The sequence below is a fragment of the Nyctereutes procyonoides genome, unplaced genomic scaffold, assembly GCF_905146905.1.
Source record: "Nyctereutes procyonoides isolate TBG_1078 unplaced genomic scaffold, NYPRO_anot_genome, whole genome shotgun sequence".
NCBI lineage: Eukaryota > Metazoa > Chordata > Mammalia > Carnivora > Canidae > Nyctereutes > Nyctereutes procyonoides.
Window position 1 is genome coordinate 14838646 of NW_026575145.1, and position 16158 is coordinate 14854803.

The window sequence follows — 16158 nt, forward strand, 5'->3', positions numbered from 1 at the left end:
GTATTATTTGAAGAAATCTCTCCCCACCTTGTCGCTAACACCTGACTCCCACAATTACAGATATGGATACCTTTGGCCAGTGTGATAATATTCCCTTTGCAGGAACAAAAGTTTGAGTGGTAGCCACTGTCAACACTGTTGCTTAGTACTTTATAGGGTCTTTTAGTAGAAATTAGGGTTTCTGGAAAAGGGAAAACTACAAGAAAGCACTGAACACTTTCTACATAATTTGCCTAAGGTCAATTTCCCTCCTTGTGAACCAATTCTCCAGTAATCGTTATATCCATTCCCTCTTCCTCAGGAGAAGAGATCACTTTTCACTTTCATTTCATACATTCCCTTTCCATTTAATGATGTATTTGGCAAATCTGCCTCATTCAGATAATGAAGAAAATTGGCTCATTAAGTTATCACAGAACAATGGAAGCAGCTACTCCAAAAAGCCCACTAATAACATCCACACTGCTAAAATGAACCCAGGAGAGATTTCTATTCTGTTCCTTTTTATTCTATTCACATTTATACAAAGAAATACAGCCCTCAGCCCTAACGCAAAGTGACAATAGACACAGCAGTTCAATTTGAGTCTGATGAAGGCAAATTTAGCCGCAGAATACCAGTCACCTCTGACCCCCACGGCCTCCCTGGGCTTACATCAGCCACTTGGTCTGATGGACTTTTTCTTGTTTCCAACTCTCACTACCCAAGCCAGCCACCATTTGTCATTTACCAAATGTCCCCATAGCTGTCTCACATCTCTCCCCTTCCCAGATCACTATGCACTTACCACAAACTCATCCAAAGACACAGGTTTTTACCATGTTATTTCTTTGTTTGTAAACTCCTCTGAGGCATTCAAAGTATTTATGGTCCTTCAAAATGTGTCTCCACTAACTTCAACAATATATATCATTCATCATTCCTTGGCTCCAGGGAAAGAAACCCTCTGTCTTTCATATTCAAAGCAACCTTTGCTCAAGCTATCTCCCATGACAATACAAAACAGCCACAGGAAGTTGTGCATGTAGTGCACTGCATAACTTCAAAAGGTGACATATATATATACAGTCTGCACAATTATAGGTGGGCAGCCCTGTGCCTGAACTTCTCTGCAAAATAATTTCTAATTCAAAAAGTTGTATGAATTAAATGAGAGAGAAACATTTACTTTACCCGAATTCGGTTTTCTTTTGTTCATAAAAAATTTAAGAGAATAACATTGATACATTTAAAACATACAGGCTGGTATCCGGCCTGAATGTATTCCCTTGCCTCTTACTATTTTTTACTGACTATATGAGGTCACTTGAGAAACTGCAAAAATTCAAAAATGTCATGTAGGTTTTTGCTCCTAAATCAGTGACTTTAAATCTCTGGCTGTCTTTTTTTTTTTTTTTTTTTGAGGAACAGGAGAATGCATTGACAAGTGAAATGTATCCAAAAGTCCTCTGCTCAAAAATCATCTTCTGGGGGTTGTCAGCCCTAGAGTGCATTGGAATCACCTGAGGAGTCTTTAAAATGATTGATGCCTAGGTCTAAACCCAGATTCTAATACAGCTGTCTGGAATATAGTCTGGGAAATGGGTTTTTTAAAAAAGCTTCCAAGGAGATTCTGCTGTGCAAGGATAGAACCACTGTCTCTATACATGCCATTCCTGGAAATTGATTGATTTCTTAACATTTATCATTAAAGATGTCTATCTCTTGTTCCACTCACTTCTATGTTAGGATACTAGTAATTCACACCTTGGTATCATTTCACTTTAGTTAGATCACGTTTCCCTCTTTGAGATATAAAATTTTGAAGGGGGAAGAGCGGGCAAGGTAGCAGCAAGTAATGAAGAGAAACAAAGTTCTCTCCCTAGTTCAGAGTAGCTATGAACAACCCCTACTCAGAAGGACCCCAGGATTTCATGTACATCCCACTTCAAAACACTCACATTCCTACTGGCGATGAATTGAAATACATATAAGTTGGATCTTCTCCTTAATTAAAGAAAGAAAAGAAAAACAATGAGGCACCACCCTCAAATCCATTAATCTTAAGCATCTAATACAAGAAAACCAGAAACTGTTTTATACTTTATAGCCACCAAAATTTCTCACACCCATAAAAGGGTGTGAGGCCACTGCACTAAAACAGAATATTCAACTTAAGACTCAAAAAGCATGGTTTGACTCCCAAGCTGATCAGCTGCTGACCTTTTAAAAAAAAATACCTTGAAATAAGCATCTTATTCTTTTTAAGATTTATTTATTTACTCATGAGAGAGAGAGAGAGGCAGAGACACAGACAGAGGGAGAAGCAGGCTCCTCACAGGGAGCCCGATGCGGGACTCGATCCCAGATCCCAGGATCACAACCTGGGCTGAAGGTAGGTGCCCAACTGCTGAGCTACCCAGGCATCCCAGCTGCTGACCTTTCTAAGACTAAACTTCTTCATCTATCTATGATAGGGAATTATGGTCAGGGTTAAATAAAATACTGTAAATAAAAACTCCTGGTACATATCAGCCATTCAGGGAATGCTATCGAACTGAAAACTCTCTAGGCAAGGGAAGAGAGTTAACTCATATCCTGCTTCTGGTGACTGCTCCTACAAACATCTAATGCCCTGAGACCATGGAAACTGATGACTATTATGGTTCAGTGATAGTTCATGCTAACATTATTTTATTTTTTTATAATTGAAGTATGGTTGACACACAATATTATATTAGTTTCAAGTATATGGCACAGTGATTCAACATCTTTATGTGTTGTGCTATGCTCACCACGAGTGTAGCTACGATCTGTCACCATACATTTCTATTACAATAATATGGACTATACTCCCTATGCTGTACCTTTCATCTCCATGACTTATTCACTCCATAACTGGAAGACTGTACATGCTGACACTAAACCCATTTTTTTAAAGTAACAAATCCCAGCAAGACCTCTCTAATCAAAATAATGCATTTATGGGATGCCTGGGTGGCTTAGTGGTTGAGTGTCTACCTTTGGTTCAGGGTGTGATCCCAGGGTCCTGATATTGTGTCCCCCATCGGGCTCCCTTGCAAGGAGCCTGCTTCTCCCTCTGCCTATGTCTCTGCCTCTCTTTGTCTCTCATGAATAAATAAAATCTTTTTTAAAAAATGCATTTCTCCACACTTTCTCACTTTCGAATCCTTTTATATCTTAATACTGCTTAAGATTCTCTCTCTCACCCTCTGCCCCTCTCCACCTCTCTCTCCCTCTCTTAAAAAAAAAAAATCACACAGCTGAGCCATTTGGTAGACTTATTGGGACGCCTTAACAATTAATGTTCATCCTGAGCTCTAAATACATCAGTGCAATAAATCAGTGCCTAACGTTCACACATACTCAAAAACTTCCCATAGTAATATGTGCCAGAAGCTACCAAAGTTAATTTTCCCATGTTTTAACCATGAATATTCACATGCATAAAACATGTGCTAGATCTGAAACTTTTAGATCATCTCCCAAAATCGTTTTGAAAATATATTAACGATTCAACAATCAAAAAGTATTTAGTTAGCACACAGCCAGGTTTCTAGCATTAGATGTGGGAGTAGGAAAGGGGGTATTTTAGTCAATGACTGAGATAGATTTTTCCACATAATTGGGTGTCCTGAATATCTAAAACTAGCCTTTCAAACATTAAGCATTCTTTTTATTTCATCCACCTTTATTGGTCAATGATATCAAATATCATTTCATAATCTAGGCACTAATTGTAGAAAAACTTTTTCACAGATAAGCACCAAACTGCAGCCACACTCTCAAAACACTTGACCATGAGCATCTAGTTTCCCTGAGAAAATACGTTCCAAGGAATTCACATCAACCAAAAAAGATTCCAGCTACAAATCTGGGTGTTGGGAAAATAAAAACAAATTGACATCTTTATATCTATTAATAGAAAATTTAGCTTTCAGGGGATCCCTGGGTGGCTCGGCGATTTAGCGCCTGCCTTCAGCCCAGGTCATGATCCTGGGGTCCTGGGATCGAGTCCCACATCAGGCTCCCTGCATGGAGCCTGCTTCTGCCTCTGCCTGTGTCTCTGCTTCTCTCTTTGTGTCTCTCATGAATGAATAAATAAACTCTTTAAAAAAAAAAAAAGAAAAGGAAAGAAAAGAAAACTTAGCTTTATTTTCCAGTTTCCTGAGGTTTGGAATATGCTTTTGGTGTTGCCAATTTAATGAGCATTTCATGTGAGTTCTGTTCCCAAATAAGTACAAAAAACAATGGTGTTGGAAAAATTAGCATCAGGTTACATTTACTTGCATGATATGTTCCAAAATTAAAGTATATATTAAAGACATTGAGAAAAGTTGACAGAAAAAAAAAAAGAAAGAAAAGTTGACAGAGGTCTAAAGCAGTAACTATCAAACTGTCCTGGCTTTGACTCAGTAAAAGACATAGGTTTACACCATGACTCAATATATATATATATATATATATATATATATATATATATATATATATAACCAAGTTTCACAAAATCATATTTATCCTTACTTCAAGTAATTCTATTTCACTGTTTTAACTCTGTAATTCATTAAATTGATTCCACAACACACTAATGAATTGAGACCTACTTCTTGGAAATTGGCAGTCTAAATGGCAAAAGAAAAAAATATCTATGCTTCCCCCTAAACAAAGCTATTTGGTCTTCAATCTCAAATTGATGCTTACTTAACTTTAACTTAAGATGTGTCAGAAATCAGAAATTGCCCCAAAATGGTAAAATTGAATGTTTTAGGCTTTAACACTTGATAATATTAACATTAATACCAGAATCCACTAAGCTCCAAACTGCCAATGTCAGAATTTTAGTTTCTTTCAGAGTCCCCTTTAGCAAGAGATTTTGAGACTAGGGCGTGTTTTAGATGGTCCAAGAATCGACCCTGGCTGTTGCTCACAGCCATAGCCAGAGGAGCCTACACTGCGCAGCTGCCACTTTGCTATCCCTCTGCCACCTCAAGAAGAACTCAGCTAGTTATGCTCCAGCAGGGGAAGAAAGAGAACACTCTCCCCTCTACCCCTGCTGCACAAGTGGAAGGGAAGGACTCTAGGTAGACTGCATCAGCAGAGACACAAGTCCTCCAAGTCACACCCACAAGCTCCTTGCTTCACTGGGTCCCCACGCTGCCTGGTTGGATGCTCAGAATGGGCTCCAGGACCAGAAACACACTTTACCACAAACTACCATTGCCCTCCTCATAGTCCCTTCTGCACTGAGACAGACTCCTTGCCCCATGATGAGGGTGAATTCTCTCCCAAGAGCTCTGTCATCCCAGGACTTCCAACACTTTCCATCCATCAGGCCCATCTATTATGCCAACCTCAGCTATAGAGAGGATTCAAGTCTTTTTTCCAGCAAGACTTCCAGACCCCATGTGAGTCCCTGGGTATCTGGATCCACTCCAGATGTCAGGCACATCTCAGTCTGGATACAATCCAGTCAGAACATCTTGTAACCAGAGTCTCTGTTTAATGTTCTAACTTTGAGAATCAGGCCCAAATCGAAGAAACAGACACAAACGTCATCTGGAGGTGGCTCAGAGTACAATTTATCTACAGTGGGTTACTTGGGGAGCTGATTCCAGCTAAGTCACGTCAAAACTTCTATTTGTCATGCAGCCATATAATTTAGTTTATGCAAGCTAGTCTAAGCCTTGCCTCTTCCCTGTCATGTTGCCAGGAATACAAATAATATTCTATCTAAGAAGACTGTTAATCAGGAGGCAGAGGTGCTGAATTTGCCTAGTTAGCATCCAAATACATTCATCCAGATGAGAGTCTCAGTTAAAGCCAAAATCTTGTAAGGTTCTCAGTCTCGTTTTCGTACATAGTGCAGCCTCTGAATCCAAAAGAGGAGAGAGAGAGTTTCTAAAAATAGTTCAGCTGGCTTCCCATGGTTCTTACTAAAGAATATCTGGAAACAAAGAAGTAAAATATGTGGATTACATTTTTAGCATAAAAAATGGGAAAACTAAAAAAAAATGGGAAAACTACATAGTATATTATATCGTTTCCGTATTTTAATCTTAACGTTAAATGTTTTTATTCACTCTCTAGAACAATCACTTCCCTACCACCCAACTTGGGAACTTTATAATAGTGCTTTGTAATTCATCCTGGGGGTTACAATAAAACTTCCCCTAAGAACTTGGAAATAAGATTGGTAAGTATAGTCTCTGACGAATACACTTTAAGATCAACCTAATGACCAGAAGATAAGCAAAATTACCTTTAAAGAAAAGGAGTAACTTTGGGTCTAAAAGACCTGAGCATATGCTTTTTGGCCAAAATCATTACCAAAGAAGGCAGTCAGACAGAAAAGTCTGGAGGAGGAAGAGGAGGACCAGGCAAGCCACTTACAGAAAGAAGCCACCTAGGTTCTCCCATGCAGACTCTCTTTGGCAAGATCTCCAAGATTTCTGAGCTGTTCAGAATCTCCCTGATGAGAAAATAACAGCCCAAATGTACTTGGGCCTTGATTCATCCACTGCCTCTGTCCTAATTCACTCCCCATCAAGCAGCCTTCTTTATGTGACTTCCAGTATAAGCCTATCTATGGGCAGAGAAGGTATTGACCATACGGACTTGGACTCCACTACAAATCTGAGCCCCTGTCAAGTGCCTGGTTCTTGTCCTAGGCAAAAGGGATAGAGCAGAGAATTAGACATTTGAGGTCAATGGGGCTAACACAAACAAGCAAACAAATAAATAATTGTAGCTAGTGATAAGAACCATTGCTAAATAAGTAAATAAATAAGCTGAATAATGGACTAGATAATTGCTGGGGAAGGGGATGGGTGTTTCAAGAACAGGGATCAGGGGATCCCTGGGTGGCACAGCGGTTTGGCGCCTGCCTTTGGCCCAGGGCGCAATCCTGGAGACCCGGGATCGAATCCCACATCGGGCTCCCGGTGCATGGAGCCTGCTTCTCCCTCTGCCTGTGTCTCTGCCTCTCTCTCTCTCTCTCTCTCTCTCTCTCTCTCTCTCTCTGTGACTATCATAAATAAAATAAATAAATAAATAAATAAATAAATAAATAAATAAATAAATAAATAAAAGAACAGGGGTCAGGAATAGCTTCTTTGAGAAAGTGCCATTTAGTATAATTAATGTTAAAATGTGCCTGTTACCTAAAGGAATCTATAGATTCAATATAATCCTTACCAAAATAGTGTTTTTTATAGACTAGAACAAATAATCCTAAAATTTGGATGGAACCACAGAAGATCCCAAATAGCCAAATATATCTTGAGAAAGAAGAATATAGTTGGTGGTATCACAGTGCCAGACTTCAGGACATACCACAAAGCTATGGGAATCAAAACAATATGGTTCTGGCACAAAAACAGACAAATAGGTCAATATAACATACTGGAGAGTCCAGAAATATGCCCAGGCTTATATGGTCAATTAGTCTACAACTAAGGAGACAAGATTATGCAGTGGGGAAAAGACAGTTTCTTCAATAAATGATGTTGGGAAAAGTGGATGCAAAAGGATAAAACTGGACCACTTTCTTATACCATACAAAAAATAAACTCAAAATGCATTAATGACCTAAATGGGGACCTGAAACCATAAAACTTCTAAAAAGAAACATAGGCAGTAATCTCTGCACATCAGTCTTAGCAACATATTTATGGATATGTCTCCTCAGACATGGAAAACAAAAGCAAAATTAAAGTATTTGGAGTATACCAAAATAAAAAGCTTTAGCACAGCAAAGAAAACCATCAATAAAACAAAAAAGCAACCTATTGAACAGGAGAAGGTATTTATAAATGATCTATCTGATAAGGGGTTAATATCCAAAATAAATAAAGAACATATACAACTAAATACAAATAATAATAATCTATATATATATATATATATATATATATATATACACACACACACATACCTCCCTATGTTGATGCAGCATTATTTACAATAGCCAAGATACAGAAGCAATCCAAGTACCCATCCATAGATGAATGGATAAAGGACATATGGTATATATACACAATGGAATATGACTCAGCCATAAAAAAGAATGAAATCTTGCAGTTTGTGACAACGTGAATGGACCTAGAAGACACTATGCTAAGTGAAATAAGTCAGACAAAGAAAAATACCGTATAATTTCATTTACATGTTGGATCTAAAAAACAAAATAAACAAGCAAACAAAACCAGAGGCTGAGCCTATCATGAGTATTCTCCAAAAGCACTTTTGAACCGATTTTTTAAGTTAGATGTCCACGCGATGATAGAGAAGACCATGATGACAAGACATAAATCGAACAATATGAAAGGGAGTATGAGGCAAAAGTCAAGTTAAGTGAGGGTAACTCCTTTTTTGTGTGCTTGCCCTTTACCAAACAGAACAGGCCCACCATTCCAACTCCTGCCCAACTCTCTCCTAGGCTTGCACCTCCAGATCTTAGAACTTAACTACCCCTCTGCCTGACTGCTTGATGAGGGTCCAGACTCTGCCAGGCAAAGACAGAGGAAGAAAATTTTTAGGCAGAGGGAACAAGAAAAGCCCTGAGGCAAACTAGCCTAACATCCCTTTGGAACTTCCAGTGTGTCTGGAGCTTTTATGAACAAGAAGAAAATAACAAGAGATGTGGCCAGAGAACCAAACCAGGTGCAGAGCCACAGGAAGAGATTTGGGTTTATTATGGCCAATAGGAAGCAAGGGAGTAACATGACCTGATTTACATTTTTAAAAGATTCCATTGGCTACTGTGTGAAGAATAAACTGCAGGGTGGTAGAGGAAGATCTAAAAGTAACCCAGGCAAGCAGTTTTGTGGCCTGTCTAGGGTGACAGCAGCAGTGTTAGGGAGAAGTTAATGGCTTTAGGTCACATTTTGGAGATGGAGCCATAGGACTTCTGGATAGACATATGTGTGGAATGGGGAGTCATACTTGGGGTTGGCAAAGTGTGGTGCCTTCCACTGAAATTAAAAAGATATGGGGGTAGGAGGGATTAAGAGCTTTTCAATGGACATAATCTGGTTTGAGATGCTCACTTAAAGACACATTAGAGATGTCAGGTAGATAGGTGGGGTTCCTAGGAGAACATTAGGATAGATATATAAATTTAGAAATCATCTGTGTCTTGATGGTCCTTAAAGGGATCCCTGTGACACAGAACATAAAGACTTCTAACTCTGGGAAATGAACTAGGGGTGGTGGAAGGGGAGGAGGGCGGGGGGTGGGGGTGAATGGGTGACGGGCACGGAGGGGGACACTTGACGGGATGAGCACTGGGTGTTATTCTGTATGTTGGTAAATTGAACACCAATAAAAATTAATTTATAATAAAAAAAAAGGGATCCCTGTGATGGTTATTTTTCATGGTAAATTAATAAACTGAGTTATTCACCAAGGTAGTAGTTGCCAAAGTGAGATGCCCCATAGCAGATGGCTGGCCTTGCCCAGGCTGGGCCTGCTCCTCTGTTTTGCCACACCCCTTAATTGAGAGCAGCTTCTATAAGGTTGTTTCCTTGTGTTTTCACATATAAAACATTATGCCCAAGTTCCCCCTTTGTTCTGTGGATCAACGTGGAAATCTAAGAAACTGAAATGTATTTAAAAATTGTTTAAATGCCTGAAGGTGCTTGATGAAATAAAGAAATATTATGCAAAAAAGGGGGAAATTTAACAAAGCAGATAAGGAGACCAAAACTAAATCCTTGTGGAGATTAAGCTTCAGTTCACGGACCAGAGTTCGTTGACTTTGGGCTCAATGTGGAAGGGCTCTTCTATTACAAAATATCTGAGAACATAATAGAAAATGTTGGTTAAGTTCCTTGATGAAAGAATTTGCAAAAAAAGTAATGATAGAATCCCTAAAATCAAATGAACATAAAACAATTTCAATTCATCCCTTAACAGTCACTGATTAACTACTGCGGGATTACTTTGTTGAATTCCTACCCTTCTGAGGCTCCTCTTTCAGCAGAGGAGACAGACCTTACTGTGGAGCAGAGCAGGATGGAGGCAGGTGTGAGATGCCTTTGGACTAAGATCAGAAGGTGACAGACAGTTCCAAGGAGAAAAAGACAAGCAAATCACCCTAGAGGTGATTTCTCAAACACTAACCATAACCCTGGTTGATCATATAAAAACTTTACATTCCTGTCTGAAATTTAAATTTGCATGTATTACTGATGTAATTAAATGAAGTTAACAGACACGGTAATGTTTTTAGAAGCCCTCTGCAGCATTTTTAGTGGAGTCTTCTCAAGATATTTCCATTTCTGCCCCCCACCCCTGCCATTCTCTTTAATCTTTTACCATTTTCTCTGTGTAAATCTGAAGATTTGGGGGAGCAACAGTTAACTTTCCTTACAACTGCAAACCCTGCATTTACTTATGGGAGCCACATGTAAGTGCGACATAAGGGGAACAAAGGAGAGGGGTGGGTGGAGCTTCTGACTTGCATTTCACTCCTGCCTCTAGGAGTGGGAGAGCTGCAACTTTGATTAAAGGAACCCTATTTCAAGGACTGAGACACATTATTCCTTGTTTGCCACAGTGGGGAAACAGGCCGGCTTGCATTGAAGTTGGTTCCTAGTCATGTCTCTATAACCTTTTTGCACTTTTTCCTTCTCAAGATCCCATGGAAAGAAGACCACTCAGGCCTGTTCCACCTGGGAGAAGCCCAGCCATTCTGGTTTTTAAAAATTTTCTCTCTCTCCCCACCCAACTCTTTCTTTCCCTCTCTTGGACAATCTCTCAAATGCGGCAGCTGGACTCAGGATCTGCTAAATCAGCCCGAGAAGGCTGAGTAGGCTGTGCTCTAGGCTTTGGGGCACATGTCCTGTTGTTACCTTAAGTGTCCATCTCTTCTCACACTAATGGCTGCAGACTATAAATCATTTAAGTGTTAAGATCCAAGAATCTGTTTGGTCTTTGGTTTCAGATAGTTTAGAATGAATGAGCTTAGGTAAAATAATTTTCCTTAGGATCACATCTAACTAGAAATTTACATCAGAGTTTGGGGCCAATGCCCTGATTGTAAATCTGCCTTGCTTTGCTGGTCATTAACCTGAGTGCCTGTTTGCCTCGGGGACCTGGAAGAGAGAAGTGGCTATGACAGGACAAGATTCACTGTACCTTGGTGTCCCTAGGCCAAAATCTCCATTAGCAGTAGCGTTCTTTACTAGAACCTCCATTTCATTAATAATAAAGTCAGCTTTTCAAGGGCTCTAGAAGCCACAGATTTATTTATTTATTTTTTTACATCTGAACTTTGAATGAGTTGTTATAAAAGCACCCTTGCTCCACATGGTGCATTGTACCTGGATGAAAGGACTCATTTTAAAAGAACATCGCCCATTTCCATCATGCCAGAATCTATTCTATGCCACAAAGGCAGCATCAACTGCAACAGAAGGTAATAATCATATACTATACCCATAATCACAGCTCACTATGATGTTTTACCTGTGAGAGTCTTTTTACAAAACCTCTTTATAATATTTTTATTTCATAACTAATTTCTATGACACCAAAATGCCCTTCTCTTTCCTCACTTCTCCACATTATATCCTAAGATCAGTTTGATTCCAGATAATCAATCCATGAAGTAAAATCAGGAAAGAATGAAATCTGCCCCTGCAGATCAAACCTGCTATTCTCTTTTTCTTCCTGGTTGTTTCCTCATTTAAAGGTACAGAACTCAGGTTCCAGGTGCTATAACCTTTCTCAGACTTCTGTCTAGAATGGACCTAAGTCCAGAGACCTTCCTTACCTTTAGTTGAACTAGGTGCACATCCACATGCTTGCTGTCTGAGTCCTGCTGGACTGAATAGGTTAGGTCCCGGACCCTCTCTGAGGTCATCCGGAGCCAGGTCTCAATTTCAGGTAAGTGGAGGACAATCTTCCAGTCAGCCCCTGTGTGCAATGGGGGTGGCTTTTCATACTGCTGGTCAGAATCCATATCCTTCATTGCCTCTTCTCCCTCACCCTGCTCCACAGTGGGCGTCATGTTGATGGCCATGGGTGAAGCATCAGTAGCCATGGGATCCAGGTCCTGTGACCTCAGCGGGGAAAGTGTCACGCTCATGGTTAACATTGAGAAGTCTAAACCTTACTTCTTTCCAAAACAGCTGAAAGGCAAGAGGAAAGAAGAAAGCAGGAAAGAGTCAGACAAGATTGCCAAATAAAGAAATGATACTTCACAGAAGAAACAGGATTTCTAAATTAAGCCAGATTTCTAAATTAAGAAACCAAAGCCCATGGCAAAAACAGAAGGAGGTGTTGTGAGTTTCTATGTAGTAGCCCCAAGACCCAGCATATAATAGGAACACAAAACCATGTGGTACTGCCTACCCCAGCATCCACTCTCTCCTCACTCTTTACTAATAAGATCCTGATTTTCAGCTGTGCATATTTCTGCCAAGAATTTAAAACTACATTTCCTAGCTCCATGGCAGCTAGGTATGGCCATGTGACTAAGTTCTGACCAATGAGATGTAAGTGGAATTGTACAGAATGTTTGGGAGAGCTGTGTAAAGGGAGCTGATTTAATTAAGGAGAGGCCTTCTTTCTGCCCCTCTGTGTTTCCCCCTTCTTCTAGCCTGTAATGTGGACTTTACAGCTAGAGTTCCTGTTGTTTTCTCAGACCAGGAGATGCTTTTGGGTATGCCAGTAGAAGATGGTAGAGCAGGGTGGTCAGAACATGAATCCCACATGATAACAAGGAGCTACTGTATCAGTCCTAGACTGTTGCCCTGAACTTCTTTTACTGAGAAAAAAACTATCGGTTTTAGGCACTAGCATTTAGGGCTTTTCTACTACAAGCACCTAAGCATCATTTTGGCTATTACAACTAATACATTCAATCTATGGGCTAAGCAGAGGGGGAACATGTTCTAATTAATGGGAACACCATGCTGAATTCAAGAGAGGTTGCTCCTTTCTATGATATGTTAGATAAATAGACATCATGTAGTAGTAATTCCAAACCTATACTTTGCCAGAAAGTATAAATCATGGATTAGTATATACAGTATATTTAATTAATATTATTAATATTAATAACTATCAACTTAAATTACATTAATATTTGGTTATGTTGAAATTTTTAGGGGCCTCTGGAATCTCAAGAGTAATAATTTGGTCTTAAACACATAATATTAAAATGTTAATTAAGGGGTGCCTGGGTAGCTCAGTGGGTTAAGGAAGGAGCTGCCTTCAGTTCAGGTCATGATCCTTCAGCAACCTGCTCAGTGGGGTGTCTGCTTCTCCTTTTCCTTCTGTCCCTCCCCCACTTGTGCTCTTTCTCTCTCTCACTCTCTTTTTCTCTCAGATAAGTAAATAAAATCTTTTTTAAAAATTACAAATAAATAAAATAAAATGTTAATTAAATATGTTTAAAATAACACAAGGAGAGGGGCGCCTGGGTGACTCAGTTAGTTAAGCATATGCCTTCTGCTCAGGTCACGATCTCAGTGTCCTGGGATTAAGTCCAACATGGGACTTCCTGCTAAACAGGTTGCCTGCTTCTCCCTCTCCCCCATGCTTGTGCTCTCTGTTGCTATCTCTGTCTCTCCTTCAAATAAATGAAATCTTTTTAAAAAGGAAAATAAGTGTAAGTCATGATAAAGTTGATAAGCTTAAGAATAAGCTTATTTGGGATGCCTGGGTGGCTCAGCAGCTGAGCATCTGCCTTCGGCTCAGGTCGTGATCCCGGAGTCCTGGAATCAAGTCCCACATCAGGCTCCCTGCATGGAGCCTGCTTCTTCCTCTGCCTGTGTCTCTGCCTCTCTCTCTGCATCTCTCATGAATGAATAAATAAAATCTTAAAAAAAAAAAGAATAAGCTCATTTACTAATGTAATGATCTAAGCTACATAATTACTTTTTATATTAGATCCAGTCTCATATAAAATAACAACTTTTAGGGTCTTGTTCTTTAAACATTTTACATAGACATTATTTTTAGTTTCAAGAGCAGGTTCTTCTACCGAAGGTAATGGGTTTCTTTTATTAGACTTTTTCTGGTTCTACGCATTCTGGCTCCTTTCCCCAAAGATTAAAGGTGGCTGACCGAAATGTGAAATTAAATGTGATTGTCAGAAAATAGCCTGTATTTCTCTAGATTCTTAATATTCACTTAGTAACAACACCAAAATTATTTTATGTACAAAAATAGAGGTGGAAGGAAGCTCCCAATTTTACCAGGAACATGTAACTTTCCATACAGAAATGGGCACAGAGAATGAAAAGACTTACTGAATTGGCAAAAGACTTAAGAATAAATTATTATTATGACATATTATTTCAGAAGCCTTCCAATGCTGCAGTGTACATTTAATTTTTAAATGAAATGATTAGCAGATTTATGGATGAATTTTTGAAAGCAAAGTCTTTTGCAAAAATAAAGTATTATGTTATAAAGTAGGTTTATCACTTTAGTACCTAACTTAGAGAACAGTTTTAGGCTTCAATTCAACAGCTTTCTCAATTTGATTGCAAGAGGGAGGAATCCATACCCCACATTTTTAACCATCCTTGCATAATTTTTTAAAAATAATACTAGACTTGCCTATTTCAAAAAAAAAACAATTAAGAGATATCAAAACTCCAGGAGTGATAAAACTCCAGGAAGAGTGACCTACCATACTACTTATTCACACCCCGGGCTCAGATAGGCTCTGGTTCTGATTTCCCAGAGCACTTTTAATTTTTTTTTTTTTATTTATGATAGTCACAGAGAGAGAGAGAGAGGCAGAGACATAGGCAGAGAGAGAAGCAGGCTCCATGCACCGGGAGCCCGATGTGGGATTCGATCCCGGGTCTCCAGGATCGCGCCCTGGGCCAAAGGCAGGCGCCAAACCGCTGTACCACCCAGGGATCCCCACTTTTAAATTTTTAATCACTTCCCTCTGGGGGATCTATTTAGAATCACAATCCCAGAGAAGGAATGTGATACACAAAAGTAAAGGTTTCCAATGGAAGGTCACAGAACTGGTGATAAATGAAGAAGACACGGGTGTCACAGTGGCTACCTCTTCTAAGAAACCAGATTCACCCAAATCAGAAAACTAAATACCAGGGTAGTGGACAATGAATGGTTTCAGCCACACCCACAATACCCACTCAGATACCTGACCCCAGATTCCCCCCCAGCACCCTGCACAACTGAACAATGATGCTCCATCATTGTGTTTTCTCTGAAACTTCTAAATCAACACAGGACCTTCGCTGGAATATACATCCTACTGTAAACTAAAGAACATACTAAAAAACTGGCTCAAAGCAATTTTTGTCCCACCATACACCATTTCCATATATACCATCAGGCTGTGCACAAAGCAGGCACAATACAGTTTTGTGTGGGGCAAATGGCTCCAGATTTCTGAGTCTCAGTTTCTCCATATGTAAAATGACAAAACTGGACTAGATGATGAGTGAGATCCCATCTGACTATAAGGATCTGTGATTACCTAGGGTTATTTATCCAGAGACTTCAAAGCCATGAAAGCATCCCGCCTATACTGAGAACTGTGTAGACATTGAGTGCTGGCCCTCCGTTTTACCAAAGTACATAAACACTATTAATAGATTTGTCCTACTTAATGGAACGAAATAAAGTATTACCATGCAAATGCCTTTTGTAAATCACTATTTACACATTATACGTTGCTAATTCCTCCCAGAGAAACAAACAGCAGATTCTCTCCCCTTGGAGTTTGAAATTAAAGACAATAGAGATGTTGAGGTTATGTATGTAGAGGACGCACAGAAGAAAATAAAAACATCAAAAAAAAAAGAAAATAAAAACATCAAACAAAAGTGTAGCTAGTGTTCATCACACATGAGTAAGGAAAACTTACATTCAAGCTGCAGAGGAAAATTTTTCTGCATGTATAAAATTTCAACCTGGATGTGATGTTTCCATATTTAACTGATGAAACTATAAACAAGAGAATTTACATATCTCAGAGAAGTAAAGCAAAGTAGTGCTCTACTCAAGTTTTATTTCAATTTCTATTTTCCCTCATACACCTTTGCCACTGGGAAAAAAATATCTTATGTGTCATAATAGCATAGCAAGCCTGGGAAGAGGCATAAAATTGGTTAATTATCCATTTTCATGGAAAGTAATTACTATAAACATTTAATTTCC

At 39.2% G+C, this 16158-nt stretch overlaps 1 protein-coding gene across 1 annotated transcript in view; it reads right to left on the minus strand.

Moving 5' to 3' along the window:
* The window catches only part of AKAP6 (A-kinase anchoring protein 6), a 482960-nt gene that overhangs the window by 359912 nt on the left and 106890 nt on the right, over window positions 1-16158 (minus strand). Inside the window, exon 2 of the mRNA XM_055309349.1 lies at window positions 11777-12134. Within this exon, the coding sequence (XP_055165324.1) occupies window positions 11777-12100 (324 nt within the window). The 5' untranslated portion in view covers window positions 12101-12134. The remainder of the gene's footprint in view (window positions 1-11776; window positions 12135-16158) is intronic.